Source organism: Panicum hallii, chromosome 2 (genome assembly GCF_002211085.1).
Source record: "Panicum hallii strain FIL2 chromosome 2, PHallii_v3.1, whole genome shotgun sequence".
In the NCBI taxonomy this organism is placed as follows: Eukaryota; Viridiplantae; Streptophyta; class Magnoliopsida; order Poales; family Poaceae; genus Panicum; species Panicum hallii.
In genome coordinates, this window is record NC_038043.1 from 43,413,063 (window position 1) to 43,431,746 (window position 18,684).

General features: G+C 53.1%; 2 protein-coding genes across 2 annotated transcripts; one reads left to right on the forward strand and one right to left on the reverse strand.

Annotated features, from left to right (window-relative positions):
- The first annotated feature begins 5,419 nt into the window (after nt 1–5,419).
- Nucleotides 5,420–11,201, forward strand: LOC112880291 (protein ECERIFERUM 3-like). The gene is made up of 9 exons (XM_025944840.1): nt 5,420–6,302; nt 6,430–6,650; nt 6,752–6,987; nt 7,109–7,328; nt 8,047–8,168; nt 9,570–9,823; nt 9,903–10,010; nt 10,123–10,329; nt 10,458–11,201. The coding sequence occupies exons 1-9, from the start codon at nt 6,249–6,251 to the stop codon at nt 10,896–10,898; spliced, it is 1,863 nt and encodes a 620-aa protein (XP_025800625.1). The 5' UTR covers nt 5,420–6,248; the 3' UTR covers nt 10,899–11,201.
- A 2,772-nt stretch (nt 11,202–13,973) lies between these two features.
- LOC112880292 lies at nt 13,974–14,589 on the reverse strand. The gene has a single exon (XM_025944841.1). It carries the CDS (start codon nt 14,274–14,276, stop codon nt 14,037–14,039), a length of 240 nt encoding a protein of 79 aa, XP_025800626.1. The 5' UTR covers nt 14,277–14,589; the 3' UTR covers nt 13,974–14,036.
- Between the last annotated feature and the right edge of the window lie 4,095 nt (nt 14,590–18,684).

Here is an 18,684-nt window from a genome sequence, read left to right on the forward strand (position 1 = left end):
GTATCTAATTTGAAATATGTACATGGCATTACTTTTTGTTTCATTTTGGAACCAATGAATTAAATCATTTAGGTTCCAAATTGATTAATACATTTATCTGTGTTGGATCTTTTAGAACCTGCACTGATGAATTATTGTTGCATGTTTGGGCTTTCTAAGAATATTCTGCTGTTTTTACTTTCTAAGACTTAGGACAGTATTGGGCAGTAGCCATTCAGTTTGAACACTAGTCAGAGTTCGGTGATCGAAGGTTAACCATGATTTATTTACATTATCTTCTATATTCTTGAGTTTCCTGAGATCAGAAATTGTGCATGACCAATTTCCAAATATTCTTTTTTATCTGTTCATGTGAAGTTGCACTTGATATACATTGGAAATCTTACAACTGTACAACAGTTTGGCCACTGGAATGATGCATGTAGGGTTAATTGGTTCGACATCTGGGATCACAAATCACATTAACAAGACAGTTTAGAAGACCTACCAGATCATGTGTTAATCTGGCCCATCTGTACAAATCTGAACATATTTATTTTGAGCTGACAATTGTGAAGAATTTTGAAGGCAAGCCTGGTAACTCCCTAAGTTTCTGGAAGGACAATTATTGGTTTTGGTTGTTTGATCACCGTTCGCAGGCTTCTATCTCCAGTTGTAGAAGCCAAAGGTTGGTAGACCCTAATAAGTACTTTGGAAGTGCAGACAACTATTTTGCAAAAAAAAAGAAAAACAATCTTGGATGTAATGCCACATAAATTAAAATTAGTGGTCAAAGTCATGTTTCAGATAGATAACAATACCATCATCTGCATCTGAAATGAATGTCTTTTGTAATTGGAAGGTAAGAAAAAACTGGCAGGGTGGCTGATGATCTTGAGAAGCTGCGACTACTTTGTCCGGTGGTTTCATCATCTGATGATGACAGCCGCGTACAGCCCAGATCGGATTCCTCGCGCAAGCAGTAGCAGCGGTGTGTGGCGCCCAAACGACGAGGGCTCGTTGGATATTTTCCGGCAGGCAGCGAAGAGCCCCCATTCCCAGCCACATTTGCAACCGGTGGGCCGGGCCGGGGCCATCGACGTGCTGCGCCCACGGCTTTTTGAGCGGTGTATCTTCGCGATGAGGTCCGTCCGTTCGTCCGTCAGCTCATAGTATTTCCTGCAGCGCCACCGGAGTCCAGTGGCTCCGGCGAGGCGAGCACCAATAATTGCCGGCGGTTTTCGTCCCGTCCCCATCGGACACACGTGCCACGACGTAACGGCCGTTGGGGAGGGAGCTCAGCTCATTGGTTTGCTTGCTTGTGGAGGACGGGAACTGCCAGGGCTGGGTCGACTTGCATGTTGTGTTGTCTGAAACTCTGAATCCACCGACGGCGACGCCTGCTGCCGGCCGGTTGCCGAGTATCGGCGGGCTGTGCCGATTACCGCCACCGCCGTGGTGCGAGCGACGGGCGGACAGTGCAGTGCATGCAGTAATGGAATGGGACGCGAGGGGCTTCCCTATCCGTGACCGTCCCGCTTAAGTTTAGTCTGCACCTTTTTTTCGAAAAGACACCTCTTGATATATAGGTATGACTTTTTACGAAGGAGGCATAAAGTCCTAAAGGATACGTCCTTTCAATATATCTTTTCACCGTGTATAAATATATAATCATATTATAACGTATTATCAGCACGCTCTCCAGTGAGCGAGAGAAGAGAAGATGGCGAGAACGAGATTGTATAGTCTTCGTCGGAATCGGCAACCGAGGTGCCATCACCGTTTTACGTCGCAACTCGTCGTCTCGCCGACATCATCCGAACAGCGGCGGCCGGCGACGCACCCACGACAACAACTCGATGGCATAACCGCATGCATCATCAGCCACGGCGAGGTCTCCAAGAACAGCCTGCATCCATCGACGATGCCACAGTCTCCTTCACGGCACTGCAACCGACGCAAGGCCATGGAAACAGGAGTACAGGAGAAAACGAAACGACGGAGCAAGACAAGATCGGCGACCCAACGGCAAACTTCATCGGCCACAACAACGTTGGCCTCTGTGGAACAGTACTAGGACAACGACATACGCGAAGGAAGAAGAAAAGTAGTCACACCGCTGGGTCATGTCTTCTTCGACGACGAGGAGATGATGTCCAATTTCTTCCTGGCGGATGGAGTGCATCACATTTGGTGTCTCCGGTGATTCCGTCAAACGCATCTCCCACGACGGCAACACCGTGATCATATTCTAGATTGGATCGGTGAAGAAGCAACTGTTCTTGTCTTCCGCTGAGTTTGGCTAATCACGGAAGACTGCAAGAAGAAACTCACAGGCTTCGTCCTCTTCACTGCACAAGGCTTGGCCGATTTCTCCATCATTATCCTCACCGGCGTCGAAGAACTCCGAGATGAGTGGCATGGCCTCAACTGCAGGAACAAGAACCAGAGGCTAATGCTCAGGCCAATAACAGAAGAATTTCTTCTCAACCTGTCTCTTCATTTTTATTTCTTCCTTTATCTTGCATTGCTAATCCACGGCATGCGGGAAAACTTTAATGCTTCGGCCATCGACACTTGTTCTTCGCTGCCACTCATGGCTGCTAGACGGCTAAGCAATTAATTCAGACACAACAACGAGAAGATCGAGAACAGAAGAAAGGAAGGCCATAAGAACAGCGGCCACTGGCTACTCGCTAGCGACAACAATCGGAGAAGAATTTGTACTCCTATGCACTAATTATTATTATTAGATTACAAATTTAAATACGTCAACCTTGTTAATTTTGCAATTTACTATATAAATTGTATTTTAACAAATAGAATTCTTTTAATTAAGTTTTACTTAATTGATGATGTATTGGATGCAAAATATATTACATATCTTCAACTTGGAACTAGAACATAAGTTGACGGAGATCTAGGCATTGGCTACAATAAATTTTTATTCTTTTATAAAAATTTATTTGCCTTGAGACCAAGCTTTTAAGCAGCAAATTACTTGCTTGTCACTAAGATGTTTCATCTTATGATGATTACATACACATGTTCTCCAAGAAAATATTTTGCAGATATGAGATTGGTCTACACCTTAGCTAGTTTGTACATAGTAATTTTAATATTTAAGTCCTCGGTTTAAACTCAAATTACATCCATATTAAGCCATGCAAATTCACACTCCAGACCTATTTATTAAGCCATGCAAATTCAATGTGTATGTGCAAATAGCATACAATACATTTAGTGATTTGTTAGTTTTGCAATTTGTTACCTATTGCAATTTTAACAATAATAATTCATTGTAATTAAGCACCAAATATCATATTAAATGATCAACGAGCTTAATTCAAGAAGAATTATATGATCATGAAAATTAAGCAATAGCACTTGATAATGCCTAACAAGCTTAATTAAAGAAATTAACTTAACTAAACACCAAATATCATGTAACGATGTGCTTTATTGAAATGGAACTGTATGCAAAAGACAAGTGTCATCTCATCATTTTATACAATATGAAATTCCAAAATCTTATACATTGGCCATACAATTTGGTTTCTCCTCAAAATTTTCCTACAGGATTTTTGGAGGAATTTTTCCCATACAGTAATCGAGGATGATTGAATAAAGATTATATGAAGCATACAAGGAGCTAATTGATCAAGAAGGAGTGTTAGAATTAAGTTTATATTAGTGATCAATTAATTTGCAACGAGACACCTGTTAGTAGATACGTACGACCTTTCACGAAGAGGCATAAACCCCCAAGGGACATATTCAAAAGAACATATCCCTTTCACCATGTATAAATATATAATCACACTGTTCATCCAATCAATTAATAAATTATTTATTCATTCCATTATACTCTCTCCTTTCTATCTCTACTTTCTAGTTTTAACACCGCTGACGTTGCTGAGCATTTCGGCCGCACTCGGGCCGCTGGGAGGGCGCACGCGGCCGGTCATTCGCCGGAATCCGATCTGGGCTTGCTGTTGGGTTGTTGCAGGTCGGGCGCTTGATGGGTGCGGTCCGCGGGACCCGTGCACGCTCGGCCCGCAGATTTCTTGATTCTGGGCTTCCTCGAGACCCATCGTCGTCCCTGTCGCAGACACCCAAGTCGTCGTCGTCGAAAGCCCCGGCCGCTCCTACGCCCCAACGACGCACCGCAGCAGAACGCGCGCGCAGCCACGCATCCCATCGCGCCAACGACGCGCAACGCCCCACCCGTCGTCCGTCGCTGCCCGCGCCGTGCGCCGGCCGGCCGGCCGCCCGCCCCACGGCGCGTCCCGTCGATCGGTACGCTCGTGGCCGCGCCCGCGCGTGGAAATTATTGGGCTGCGAAAAGCCACGGAGAGCGAAGCGCGCCGGTGAACGTAGCGATCCCCCACGCAATAAAAGCGCGGCGCTGGCGGTGCCAGCAGCAGCAGCGCTAGCGGCGTCGCGCCGAGGCCGCTGCGAGACGCGCGACGAGTAATGCGAGGTGGTTCTGCGCTCTTTTCAGGGCGGTTGATCGCGGACAGAAACCGCGCCCCTCCACAAGTATAGAACATATACAAATAACGCACAGGATTCTGACGCCACCATCCTACTAGCAATTGTTTGACTCGACAAATCATTATTACAGGAATACAGGTTGCGTTTGCGTGCAGCCGGACCCAATCATGCATGGACGACATTTTTCTTAACATAATTTTGGGAGATGGGTTCCTGTCATGCTACTCGAGACGAGAAGGAAATGTTTCGGTCACCATTCGACCTGGAGGGAAACAAGTCATCGGCAATAGCCATCGCTAAGCAGAGCAGGGTCGCTCACAATTCAACCTAAGGGGAAAAAAAGTCTCATGGAGCAGCAAGGCAACGCGAGATCGGAGGCGCTGCCGGTGCCCCGCATGATGCGTCCGACTTTTTCGCCGTCGTCCTTTGGTCCGGCACACTCCTGTACCCGGCGGGCACGTACAGGCGGCGAGAACGTCCGCCGACCAGGCGTGTCCGTGAAGGCACGGCGACCGCGCCCGCGGCGCCGTGCGCCAGGATGTGAGGCCCGCCCGTGTCCGTCCCCGACGTCAGCAGCAGGGACAGGGGCCCTGGCGCCCTGCTCAAGCGGCCGGCGCTGCCCACTGGTAATGCTGGAAAGCTCCGCGCCCAGCGCCCGCGCCTTCAATGCAGATGCGACCAGATGGAGGACTTGTGCACCCGCGCGGCCGCGACCCGCCACCGGTGCCCGCTGGGCGGCTGGCCTGGCTCCTCCAGTTCTTCTCTCCACCCGTCCGCCCGCCTGCCTGCCTGCGGGCCGAATTAATGCCGGCGAATGCTGCATGCAACCACGGCCGCCCCAGCCGACCCCGACCGACCGCCCGGCGGGTGAGCGATTGCGCTTCTCAGCCTCCTCCTCCTCCTCCTCCTCCTCCCTCACCAGCCCCTCAGCCGCACGTGGCGCCTGCACGTGCACAGACCACGGGTCGGACGACGACCGCCCACACCTCAACGGCGTACGGGCTGCTCGCACCGCGCGGCGACGGCACCGACCGCGCGCGCCGCGGCTGCCTGTGCACGGGAGTCGCGTGCGCGCGACCGTTGCAACCGCCCCAAGCCGCCGCCGCCGCCTCTTCTTCTTGGGCGCGCGTACGCTGGTTGGGCTTTGCCGATTTGGGAACTGAAAAGCGGCCGCCTTTCGTACTAGCACGGCGCCATCTCGTGCCACTTCCGTTACCCGGCAGGATGTCCTCCATTTCATGGCGCCTCCTCCCGCGCGCGCCCGTCTCCCGTCATCCCAGGATTTGACACGCCACCGTCGCGATCCCGTTGGGTTCCCGGCCGGTGGAGCCCGGCGCCGTAACTCCAGCTAGGTGGGGGTGGGGAGCCGAGGCCGGTGGGCCGGCTGGACTGGGGGATGCTGCAGCGGTCCTCGCCTCGTCCTTCCTGCCTGCTGCCCCCACTTGCCTCCCGTGGCGACCACGTTACATGTATAAAGCCACGGCGGCGAGGCAGCGCGCATGACCCAGACACCCAAGCAAGGACGAGCAGAGCAACAGCGTTCGCCTCCACCTTTTTGCAGGCCTGATTGCTGAATTTCAGACCACCACTGCATGCTCAGCTTGAATCTCCTCTGAAACAGAACCGACCACCTGGCCTGGCCTGGTCGCACGCCTTCCAAATAAACCTCACGGCTCCTCGAGCTTGCTTAGCTCCCTCCGGCAGCAGGTCGACTCTGCGCCAGAGCGGAACAGAGGAGGGCGCCGGGGTGAGCTGAGAGGAACAGGGCCGACATGGGTGCCGCGTTCCTGGCTTCCTGGCCGTGGGACAACCTCGGCTTCTACAAGGTACGCCCGACCCGCCTGTTCGATTCCTTCTCCTGTTCTCCAGGGGTGCAATCGCGACGACGACGCCGTACGCTGCATGCGCTTGAGCCATGCCGATTGATGGGCTCGTCCTCCTCTTTGCTTGCAGTACGTGCTGTACGGGCCGCTGGTCGGCAAGGCGGCTGCGTCGCGGGCGTGGGAGGCGGCGAGCCCCGATCGGTGGGTCCTCCTCCTGCTCGTGCTGTTCGGCCTCCGGGCGCTCACCTATCAGCTCTGGAGCTCCTTCAGCAACATGCTCTTCGCCACGCGCCGGCGCCGCGTCGTCCGCGACGGCGTCGACTTCGAGCAGATCGACAGGGAGTGGGACTGGTACGTACGTCGTAGGAAAGGAATCCCAATCTGTCCGCTGCAACGCCGGATCATTTTTCTTTCGCCGCGCTAAACAATCGGAGACGGCCGTGCGCATGCAGGGACAACTTCTTGATCCTGCAGGTCCTGATGGCGGCCACGGCGTTGTACGCGTTCCCTTCTCTGCGCCACCTCCCGCTCTGGGACGCCCGCGGGTTGGCCGTCGCGCTCCTCGCCCACGTCGCGGCCACCGAGCCGCTTTTCTACGCGGCGCACCGGGCCTTCCACGCCAGCGGGCGCCTCTACGCCCGCTACCACTCGCTGCACCACTCCAGCAAGGTGCCCCAGCCATTCACAGGTACCTGCCTCTGCTCTCGCATCCATCGATCGCGACCGACATGGCGAGCGGCGCAACCGTGCCGGCGATCGATCGGTATGGCTCCTGATCATCATCTGATATGGTATACGATATACTGCAGCCGGGCTGGCGACCCCGCTGGAGAGCATGGTGCTTGGCGCGCTCATGGCGCTGCCCCTGGCGGCCGCGTGCGCCACGGGGTGCGGCTCCGTGGCGCTGGCCTTCGGCTACGCGCTGGCGTTCGATGCCCTCCGCGCCATGGGCCACTGCAACGTCGAGGTCTTCCCCAGCAAGCCCTTCCATGCGATCCCGGTCCTCAGATACCTTATCTACACCCCGACGTACGTGTCACTACTCCCTCTTCTCCCAGTATCATCTCCGCCGCCGCTTCTTTACCGTGCGCACGATCTGATTCTTCCGCCTTCGTCCGATGGTTGCAACTGATAGCCCATAGCTTGAGCCCTATGCAAGGGGGGGAAAAATCTCGATCGATGGCGATTGCACTCGATGCGTGCACCGCATGCAGCAGCTATGCAGGCCGGCCGGTGCCACTAGCTGACACGCACGTACAACCGCACACACGCGTTAATCCTCCTTGTTCGGCCCTGAACTCGCTGTCAGTGACCGAATTGTGCTTCTGTCGTCAATGCAAAAGGGCTCTGTCTACTGGAGAAGAACGAACATGCGTATGGAGCACTCCTAGCTAGCTTAGCGACCAGCGTATGCGACGAGACGCAGCTGTCAGCCAGGCAACCGCTTGAGACGTACATGAACCTGTACGGTACCGGACAGGCAGCTCACGCAGCTCGCTTTAGCTAGCGATCGGCCCAGCAACAGCCGCCAGCCTCCTAACCACCATTGCCCCTCGTTGCTTTTGGGAATGCACCTGATGGTTCTCTGGAATCACGTGCTGAAAGATAACTGGACGCACGCACGCATTGTGCTGATCGATCGCTGCAGCTTCTTTTCTTTTCCTTCCTGTTTGCAACTGATTGTGCCGAGGGTTTCCTCCGGATCGGAGGGGGAGCTGGTACAGGCGCTGATACAGTTTGCGTGCAGGTACCACGCGATCCACCACACCAAGAGGGAGGCCAACTTCTGCCTGTTCATGCCGTTGTTTGATCTGCTGGGCGGCACGCTCGACGCCCGGTCGTGGGAGATGCAGGAGCAGACGAGCGCAGGTACGGACACTACGCCGCGTGCTACCTAGCTAGCTCTCCATAATTACCTCTCTCTTTTACTTTTTTGTGCGTGTGCGTCTTGCATGTGACATGTCACCAAACTAGCTACTCGTACATGAGTTCGAGAGGTTTGGACCTCCCCTCTAGGCTCTAGAGGCATTATCTAAAAGGAGACGAGTAGGGGTTGCCGCACCAACCCGCGACGGCCTTCAAACAATGGACTGCATACGAAGCTGCAAATGCTGTAGACGACGTAAAGGGACCTACACTGTAGCTTAGACGGTTGGGAGCCATCTGTTAGGCTGTCCCAACGGCTGTGCGAAACCGTCAGCTGATCGGCACGTTCGATGAGAGGAAATAAAAAATGTGACGTTAGCTGGCGATTTCAACGCGGCCGTTGGAGCTTAGGGCATGTATCCCCAACGGAGCCACGTCAGCTATATATGCGCTAGACATAGACAATAATGTTTCTCAATCTGTGTCTCAGTATTACCCAGAATCAAAGCCATTGTACGCAGCTAGTAGAAAGGATGGCACGACGAACACGGGCAGCTAGGCTCGAATACGACTAGTACTCGCTTTCTCACCACAAAGGAGCAGAAGCTTCTGGTTCGAGGTGAGCACGCTGTTCGTAGAAGAATGGAAATTCTCTCGGAGCTAGTAGCTCCTCATGATTGCGCGACGCAGCCCCTCGATCGATTCCTCGCCGGAGAAAGCCACTCGATGGCCAAATCCGTGGAGGACAGCGCGCGCCGAGAGGGACACGGGCTCGCCCTCCGGCCAAGAGACGGTGGTCCACCCACCGCGTGGCGCGCGCTTCAACCCAATAATCCCCGGTCAATGTCCGGCGGATGGGATGCGCCATCCGCCGCATTCAAGGCGCTAGCAGCCTGGTGACGGGCGTCCCCTCCTCGTCGCCGTCGCCGCCACCGCCACCTGCGCGCTAGCAGCCTCGATTCCCTGCTGTCCCGTCGCTGGACCTGGCGTGTGTTGGCGGGTGGCGCCGGCCGGCCGGCGAGCACGCGCGACTTTCGGGGGCGACGTGGTTGGATTGGAATGGATGGTGACGATGCCCCCCTGTTGGCAGCAAGCAGCGGCCAACTGCCGGACCAGCGACGTGCGCTGGGCCGTGTCGTCCAGGTGTCGCCGCCCGTGCGGCGGGGCTGGCATGGCACAGCATGGCGAGGTCGCCGCCGCCACTGGCAAGCTAGCAGTAGCTGCCACGTCACAGCAGGTTCGGTTACGTGAGCGAGCGGGGACGGACGGGAACTAAGTTAAACCCGCAACGGGCAACGCTCCTCCGGCGGCCGCGCCGATGCGTCCCGACGCCGACGGTTGTTGCCCGACGATCGAGTCGATCCTGACGAGACGAGACTCTGACCCGGCCTGACGCGACTGCAGGGGTGGACGAGGTGCCGGACTTCGTGTTCCTGGCGCACGTGGTGGACGTGATGCAGTCGCTGCACGTGCCCTTCGTGCTGCGCACCTTCGCGTCCACGCCCTTCTCCGTGCATCTCTTCCTGCTGCCCATGTGGCCCTTCGCCTTCCTCGTCATGCTCGCCATGTGGGTCTGGTCCAAGACCTTCGTCATCTCCTGCTACAACCTGCGCGGTCGCCTGCACCAGATGTGGGCCGTACCGAGATACGGCTTCCAGGTCCGTGTTACGAACTTCTGATTTGGAAGGGCGTCGTTCTGATGAGATGAAATCGTGAAAACGCCATGTCTGCCTGCAGTACTTCCTGCCGTTTGCCAAGGACGGCATCAACAAGCAGATCGAGCTCGCCATCCTGAGGGCCGACAAGATGGGCGTCAAGGTCCTCAGCCTGGCAGCTCTCAACAAGGTAACTACTCGTGGTTGGTTGGTTTTGTGCCATCATTGTCAGTAGCACAACAAATTCCTTCAACTGGAGCTGGAGGTATGCTAAGCTGAAGCGGTGTTCGGTTATGACGCAGAACGAGGCGCTGAACGGCGGCGGCACGCTGTTCGTGAACAAGCACCCGGACCTGCGCGTGCGCGTCGTCCACGGCAACACGCTGACGGCGGCGGTGATCCTGAACGAGATCCCCAAGGGCACGTCGGAGGTGTTCATGACCGGCGCCACCTCCAAGCTCGGCCGGGCCATCGCGCTCTACCTCTGCAAGAAGAGGGTCCGCGTCATGGTACGTGCATGATCTGGTTGCCGTGATGTGTGTAGTGCGTGACAGGGATTTCGTTCCATCGACCGACGCAACTGATCACGAACACGTACGCTTGCACCTGCTGCGTGCTCTGATATATTCGCATGCAGATGATGACGCTGTCGACGGAGCGGTTCCAGAAGATCCAGAAGGAGGCGCCGGCGGAGTTCCAGCAGTACCTGGTGCAGGTGACCAAGTACCGGTCGGCGCAGCACTGCCGGACGTGGATCGTGGGCAAGTGGCTGTCGCCGCGGGAGCAGCGGTGGGCGCCGCCGGGCACGCACTTCCACCAGTTCGTGGTGCCGCCCATCATCGGCTTCCGCCGGGACTGCACCTACGGCAAGCTCGCCGCCATGCGGCTGCCCAAGGACGTGCAGGGCCTCGGCAACTGCGAGTACTCGCTGGAGCGCGGGGTCGTGCACGCGTGCCACGCCGGCGGCGTCGTGCACTTCCTCGAGGGCTACGCGCACCACGAGGTGGGCGCCATCGACGTCGACCGCATCGACGTCGTCTGGGAGGCCGCGCTCAGGCACGGCCTCCGGCCCGCATGATCCGCCGGCTCGGGTCGGGCACCAGCTTGTTTGTTGGACGGGCCGGACCGAAACGGCACGGCATGGCTATGCTACCTTCCCCTTTGTGTTCGTTCTGACTTCCAAGTCTGTCATCTTCTTCTTCATCGTCAGGGTGCGTGGTTGGTGGTTGGTTGGTTCCTGGGTATTAAATTTGCTGTTCCAATTTCCCTTTTTCTTTTCTTTCAAAAAATATGTATACTGTGTAAACTATATACATACTACGATACATGAGAAAAATATATAATGTGGAAAATAGGAGGGAGAATACATACCATGATTCGTTTTTTTTTCAGGGGGGCATACCATGATACGTGAGAAAATAGAATGTCACTTGCATTTGCTTTCATTTGGGTTGCCTCGCCGCAGATGCCTCCTGATTTCTGACTGGGCCGAATCCTATCTCTCATTTCTATACGGGTCATGCAAAACGAGAACCGAGCCCATGTCAGCCAATCGAAGCCCAACTCCCACAGCCCGCAGAGCCAAAAGCCTCTTCTAGAGGCCGCTTCCCGTTCCTTCCCTTCCTTTCCCTTCGCTACAGGACAGAGTGGCGGCGGAAGGCGAAAGCTCGGCTCCGGCCTGATTCCGGCGCTTCCCCCTCCCCTCTGGTGACCTCGTCGGCGCCGGAGGGGGAGGAGAAGACGAATGTACCGGATGTTTGTATATATTTAGCCCTAAGTACCTAGTTTAGCCTCCAAATAATCCCTCCCATGTAGGTTCACCATGGTGAGGTAGGATTCTTCCTCGTCGGCGTTGGCGTCTACTGCGACGATGGCGAGGTAAAGCTTTTGTTCCTCCTTTTCATCTCTGTTAGTTGTGCGGAAGGTTGCGTCGTGGATTGCTTCGTCTTGGCGGTCGGCGAGTACCTTTCAAGCGATGCGGACGGCGGTGATGGGAGGTGTGTTTTCTACCAAATTGTGAAATCGGGTTGGTTTTTTCTTCCCATCTCTTCCGGTGGTTTACTTCCCCTTCGGGGTAACTCGTCATCTGGCGAGCTGGGGTCGTCGGTGCTCGAGGCGTCAGATCACTTACTCTCCGGCGATGTGATGGCCGCCGGCCATCTTGCTCGGCCTGTTCGTTCAACGGTTACAAGGCGCGTTGGTGTCTCCGATGTGCTGCTTATGGTGCCACTGAAAGCTTGGTTTCCTTCGTCGGAAAGGTGGTCGGCTTCATGGCGATGAGGATGACCGGTTGAATCTTGCAAGGACCTGGATGTAATTTATTTCTTTTTCAGATTGTTTTTGTAAGATGGGATGTAAACTATCAGTTTTTATGTGAATGATAAACCCGGTTTCTTAAAAAAAAAAAGCCAAAGCCTCTTCCAGCAGCTCCCGACGCCGCGACTCGCGCCTCGCCGTTCGGCCTCACCGGCCCAACCCGGCGCTTGAAAGGGCTGTTGTTTACCAGGATCGGAGGCGTGGCTGAGGTGTTTAGACACAGGCATGTAATATATGCTGGAACAATATAGAAAACAAAGGTGCAGTCGCAGCACATGTATAGGTACGAAAATAGCAGCAGGCTACAACATTATTTCTGCAAATCTATTGTCTTGCTTTCCATTCTGTTTAAGTCAGAAAAAAAATAATCATTGAAACAGGCAAGACTAGAAAACTTCAAAGTATCCTACCTTATGTTCAACATGTCACTGAAAAGTTGTTGCTACTTAGTTGAAGAATAGAAAAACACTCTTGGTATGTGTGAGATTTGTTTCATATGTTTCATTAGAGAAGTCGCAACTATGCCTATATAAAGCCAGCATGAATAGTACATTGACAACCGACAAGTTATTGGTATTAGCTGTCATTAAGAAGAGAAGAAAAGCTTTCTGCTGCTCAGTATCTTAGCTTACTTTCTTTATTTCTAATGTTAGTTGTCTTCAGCGTTTCATCATTTTATTATATTGACTTTGTTACTTCACACTGCGTGCTATTAGAGGCTACTGGACTCATGTACTAGTTCTTTCTTGAGTCAAAATGTATTTAGCATGTCTGCAATTCTATTATTGCATTTTGCTTTCAGAACCGAATTTTCGATGTGTTGAACGGAAAGTTAGAATTTATTGTTGAGTAGCAAGTGGACAGTGGTTGCTGATGATCTGGACCAGGGCTAGACAACGGTGACTTCCTTGCCGCAGGTGCAAAAGTTTGAGGGGTCTCCAGGAACTGGATGCTTAGCGCTTCAGAAGTAGGATTGTACTAAGGTAAGATCTGTCCTGCATGTTACTTCTGCCATCAACATGATGTCACTATATCGTGTCTTGATGTCACGCTAGCGCATATCTTCCACTGTTAAAAACAACAAGGGTTTGAATCCCATATATAGTTGGAGGAATGGTCCTTGGCTGAAATACGATCCATGTCATTATTCATCATCTTTGAGTTAGTTGCAACAGCAAACATGACAAGTCTCACTTTATTAATTTTCTTTCTACAGTAAACAGCAGATGAGTGATGATATCCAAAGCGATCAGTACTGTATGCAGAAGGTTAACTGCCTCCATTTCCAGAGCCCTCAGATCAGCTTGTTCTTCACAGACAGTCTCTTGCGCAGAGGCTTTTGCAGGTATATATGCGCTCTTAAGCATTGAATCGTTCTTTTCAACAGTTCGAGGGTAGTAACCCCATCATTCATCCGATCGAATCCCACACAAAAACAAACTCCATGCATTTTCATAGCTTGGTAAATGTAGACTGAAATCAGTATATCCAAAAAGTTCATCACTTGAGAAATGATTATTTCACTCATGAGATCTTTGAAAAAGGAAAACTGAACAAAAACAATTCCATAAACTGCTTACAACCAACCCGGCCAGGGATCCTTGTTCTTCTAGCCAACTCCCGTGACCCCAACAATGGATGGTTCACCTGCCAAACTAATTCCCAAATGTACCACACATATAGGGTGCATGCCAAACTAATCCCCACACGTACCACACGTATAGGAGGCACAAGAGATGAGCAGGCAAGAAATGTTCTCCCCTCCTCTACTTGAATGTACAATTGCAACAACTTTTCAGCTCAAAAACCTCTCTCTAACCGTGCGCCAACGTCGCAGTGGACCGCGACGACGAAGGTGCCGGCGGTGCGGCGAAGAAGGTGGGTGATGTTCCCAACCAATTCACACCCCGTAGATGGTCGAGAGCCTCCGCAGGACGGTCACCTTGAGCTCGAGGATGCAGATGTAGTCAGCCGTCCGCCGGAGCAGCACGTCCACATCGGCGTCCTGGGCGTCCGGAACGATCTTCTTCAGCTCCCTGAGCCTCCTCAGCACCATGTGCTGCAACGGCCTCCTGCTCACCAGCAACGCCCCCCGGCCTTTCTTCTTCCCCCCCACTGTGAGCATGGCTTTCCTTCTCATGTCGCCCCAGAGAAGCCGCTCGATCGGTTACAAACTTGTATGGTGTGTAGATCAGGATGTGTGGTGTATGACAGCAGGGGAAGGGGGCATTTATAGGTGAGAGAGGCGAAGGATTTTTCACTTGGCCATGTGGGATGACCTTGCATTGGTTCTAACCAGTAGACTGAGCTGTCAGCCTGCAAGCATAGCTCTCACAAGGCACGCATGGCTAGCTTGCTGCTGTGCTTGTCTGGCACATGCGTGGATAGATGGATCAGGGAAACTATCTGGTGCGTATGTGCATGCTCTGAGCAATTTGTTCCTAAGGTATAGGTGATTCTTACATAAATGCAAGTTGCAATTTGTCTTTCATCGTTGGAGCCGCGGCTCTCATTGGTTTAGACGGTGAAAATGCACAAACATGCATGTGGTGCTGAGCTCGATTTGCTCTGACGAGCAGCAGGGCGAGCCCCTGCTGTCCCCTTGCTCACCTGCAAGTAGGCGAGCTTAAGACAAATCTCCTTGTCCTAATCATAATCACATCGAACGGTTAGCCATTATTTGCAATGATTGGAGGAATTCCCATGTGATCTTTGCCAACTTGCGGTATGCATGTAAACTGCAAGAAGCTGCAACTGGTGGACTGCAATCCTTCACCTTGATGACAAATCGAGAATGAGCATATCTTATTAGCGTGGGGGAGAACTCGCTTATCGCTATACTACATTCTTTAATTTGTCATCCCTTGGGCTGTCGATATATTCAAATAAAGTTTAAATTTTTTGTGTCGATTTGACGGAATAGTTAAAAAAATCCCAAAGCTACGGTCATGCTTAATTATGAGTTCTTTTTTCGAGAACATGCTTGGGTGCATATATTTCATTATTAAGAGGACAATAAAGAAGATATATGATACTAATTCTTAAGAGTTTGGGGCCATATATAAAAGGAAACTGAAAGATTGATGGATTGAACTGGCCACTGGGGGCACGACATGTGACCCATACATCTGACCACTGCTCTGTTGCTGGAGACGAGAGAGGAACATGCACGGGCTTGTTGCAATGAGGCACTGCTTGCAAAACCCACAAAGACAGACGGAAATGCTTCTCTGCAATTTCATAATTAAACACTGCGGAACTATGTGGCGCGTGTAGCCACCACACGCGTCAGTTCTGAGGTACAGATCATCTGAAATTCTTTTTTCGGATCGGATTCGGGGATAATCTTTTCCAACCCCGATGATGCATATGTGTATGTCGATCGACATGCCGTTTTTCTTTTCCAGATCGAGGTTCTCGACGCCGCGGGGAGCAGCAGGCCATGCAGAGTTAGAGGTCTAGCTAATCTTTAGCTAAGAGTCAGATTTTAAAAAATTTAAACTTTAATCTTATATAATTTTAAGCTAAAAATATATAAAAACTAGTTAGATTATAAATAGTTGGATTATAAAGACAGCAGTAAGATCAGTTTGAACTCGCGCTCCATGCAGTGCAGGTGAGTTGTTGAACTGGTACTTGCATCGATTATTTCTGGCTTCACTTGTCGGATGCCGCATGTCCTAGAACTTACACATGCCGATCTGAAGTTCTGAACAGAGCTGCGGATGAAATTGGTCTGAACGATTGTTAACAGTCAATATCGAGACTGCAGGCTGCGTAGAAGCTAGCTAGATAGCCACTTGGTGATGAACAGTGTCCAGCAGAGATGGCACAGTGGGTTCTTCAGACCTTTTCTGTTTTCTGACGAAAGCTGCGGTCTCTTACCTTGCGGCTAGATCTAGCCACGTCGAAGTTTCAAGTTTCAACGCACTTGCTAGCTGTGCATGGGCGGAGCATGTAGCGCGTCAGATTAATTAGGGCAGACAGCTGCGGCGTGCGAATGACAACTCGGGCTCAGATCGATCGAATCTTGCAGCAAAAGGCTGGCTGTTGAAGGACGTATGGGTGAGCCTTTGGAGCCGCAAGGGCCCAGCAGCGGGCGGCGGCTCCTCAGAGTTTTCAGAGCTGCTGCTAGAAAGCGACGACGTGGATCGTCGGCCGCCGTCGCGCACCAAATAAACGCATGTGCCGGCCGACGATCGATCGATCTCCGGTGCCGCTCCTGATTGGCGGATGGATCTATCGCCTCGCACTTGCACATGGAGTTAACCGATCGTCGACGGCTACGATCACGCCGCTCGGCGGTTCAACTTGCATGATGCTGAGTGTGTGGTTCACACTGCTACCTTCACCGAAGGGAGGCGGGCGTGGGCCACCGCCAGCTGCATGCATGCAGAGAGGGTCACCGGCCGGCCGGTCACTGGCGGGGGCCGGAGGAACAGGGCGTCCAGCCAGCCCGGCGCTGCCGCTGCATGTGCCGTCGCCGTCGTCCCGTGGGCAGCATCTAACCCCATGCACGTGCGCGCCCCGGGCCCTTGCACGTCCGTGTGCACCCTTCCTCTCGTTCCATGATCGAGCTCATGCGGTGCGGGACGTGCCGACGATCAATCGATGGTTCGTCCAAAGTTACAGTACCATCTAGATAGCACTTAATTAGGGGGTGCACTGGTGCTGGTACGAGTATATAGTGACCACTGACTGCGTGCTAACCACACATTGAGTAGTGAACTAGTGATCATGATGAGAGATGGGCCTGGCGATCCACCGCGACTGACACGACGTTGCTGGCTCCTGCTAGCCAGAGTAAGTTTGTTCTCATAACGAAGGCAGAAGCATGAGCATCTGCTGGATTGCCAGATTGGTATCTTACGAGGAGCCAGAGTTTCCCAAACAATTCAACACCCTCGTCTTCCAATGAGACCACATAGATGAGGACCATCCACAGACCTCTTCAAACGGGAATTGCTATGGTACTCCAAAATAACCGTGAACAATCTAAAAAAACTGTGAACCATAAAAAATAATATATTTATTTATTTACATATTTATTCTAGAAAATAGGATAAGTGACCAATGCGGCGTTACCAAATTTGGGAGAGAAAAAAGATATATCTAACTTTAACATTGTACACATGACAGCTTTGAAAATATTGGATGCATGCAACCCTAACATGATATGATCTCCCAAACATGATCTAACGTGACATGCACGAACTTGAAAACAAAAAGGCTCGCAAACAAAGGACGAGCGATTTCCAACTCTTCATCTACAATTTGCTTTGTGCATGGTAATCTTTTGCTTTGTTTTTCCAAACAACAACCTCACAACTCTAGATAGCTCTTCAACATGTTTCCTCCCCCCTCCCCCTCATTTTAACTATTTTTATCTCCTACTATAAAACGACTGAGAATTATTTGAACAATTAACTTTTATAAAAAAGGAACAACTGCTGTTCTGAGGGTCCTCCACCCCTGCATCGCTCCCGTGTGGACGACACGGGCGGGTGTCCCGCCGCCGCCGCCACCCCCTCCCTCCTCCCTTCCCTTCGCCGCGCCGCAGCCCGAGCCGGTCGTCGGAAGTCCGTGCGGCCTGCAAGGATAGCAGCGGCGGTGCAGCCCTGTTCCCCTTCGCGTTCAGGCGGGTGCGGCCGCTTCGGTCGCCGGAGGGGCTCGGCTCGTGACGGCGCCGGCGAGGAAGGCCGGATCCGGCGCCAGCAAGTGTGGATCCGGTGTCCCCGTGGCTAGATCCGCCGGCTGTGGCGGCTTCCAGGCGCGGGGGCGATGGCATGGTGTGGGATCGACGTCAGGCGATGGGCGAGTGGCAGCGGCTCCGACGCGACGGCGCAGTGGCGGTGGCTCCAGCGTAACCGCGCAACGAGTGGTGGCTGCGTGTGGAGGTGGTGCGATGACGCAGAGAGTGGAGGTGGCTTGGCAGCGCAAGAGGCTGCGCGGTGTCTGCGGGCGCCGGCACGGCAAGGCAAGCCGGGGAGGCGGCTTGTCGGCCTCGCGCCATCGCGGCTGGGCTGGCCATGCGCTCTCGGCGGCGGTCGTAGTTAGGTGGGTGTGGAGCTTGCAAGGAGCGGCGTGGAGGTGGCCGCGCGACAGCAGTGTGCGGGTCGCTCGGCGATGTCCGCGTGGAGGCGGCGACAGGTGGTCCGGGAGGTGAGGTTGATGGTGGTGGTGGCCATGGTTGGCAGTGAGATGAGCTTATGGCAGCTGTGGGCAGGTGGGTGCCGGAAGAAATCCTGCTCGGCAATTCGCTGAGCCGACAACGGCGATGCTTTGGGCGCTGTATTCCTGTTGAGGACGTTGTCAAGGCACCCTCCTCGCTTCGATGGTGGATTCTCCGGGTGAAAATCTTGCCCATCTCAGGCGGGCGGTGTTGGCGCGGCTTAGCGTCATGTTCTTCCTGAAGACATCGCCTTTGGAGTTCCCTTTCTTTGCAGTACGCTGGACCTTTCACTAGTTGGTTTGGCGGTGAGCGGCCATGCATAGCATCGGCCGTGTCGGTGCTAGACCCCAACCTTGGTGAATAGGGCCAGGTGGTA

What these genes read in the sequence shown, in the direction of transcription:
- LOC112880292 (XM_025944841.1), bottom strand. Translation starts at nt 14,276, where the DNA reads ATGAGAAGGAAAGCCATGCTCACAGTGGGGGGGAAGAAGAAAGGCCGG.
- LOC112880291 (XM_025944840.1), top strand. Translation starts at nt 6,249, where the DNA reads ATGGGTGCCGCGTTCCTGGCTTCCTGGCCGTGGGACAACCTCGGCTTC. An exon ending in ACAACCTCGGCTTCTACAAG is followed by an intron (nt 6,303 to 6,429) that starts GTACGCCCGACC and finishes CTTTGCTTGCAG; the next exon opens with TACGTGCTGTACGGGCCGCT. An exon ending in GCAGGAGCAGACGAGCGCAG is followed by an intron (nt 8,169 to 9,569) that starts GTACGGACACTA and finishes ACGCGACTGCAG; the next exon opens with GGGTGGACGAGGTGCCGGAC.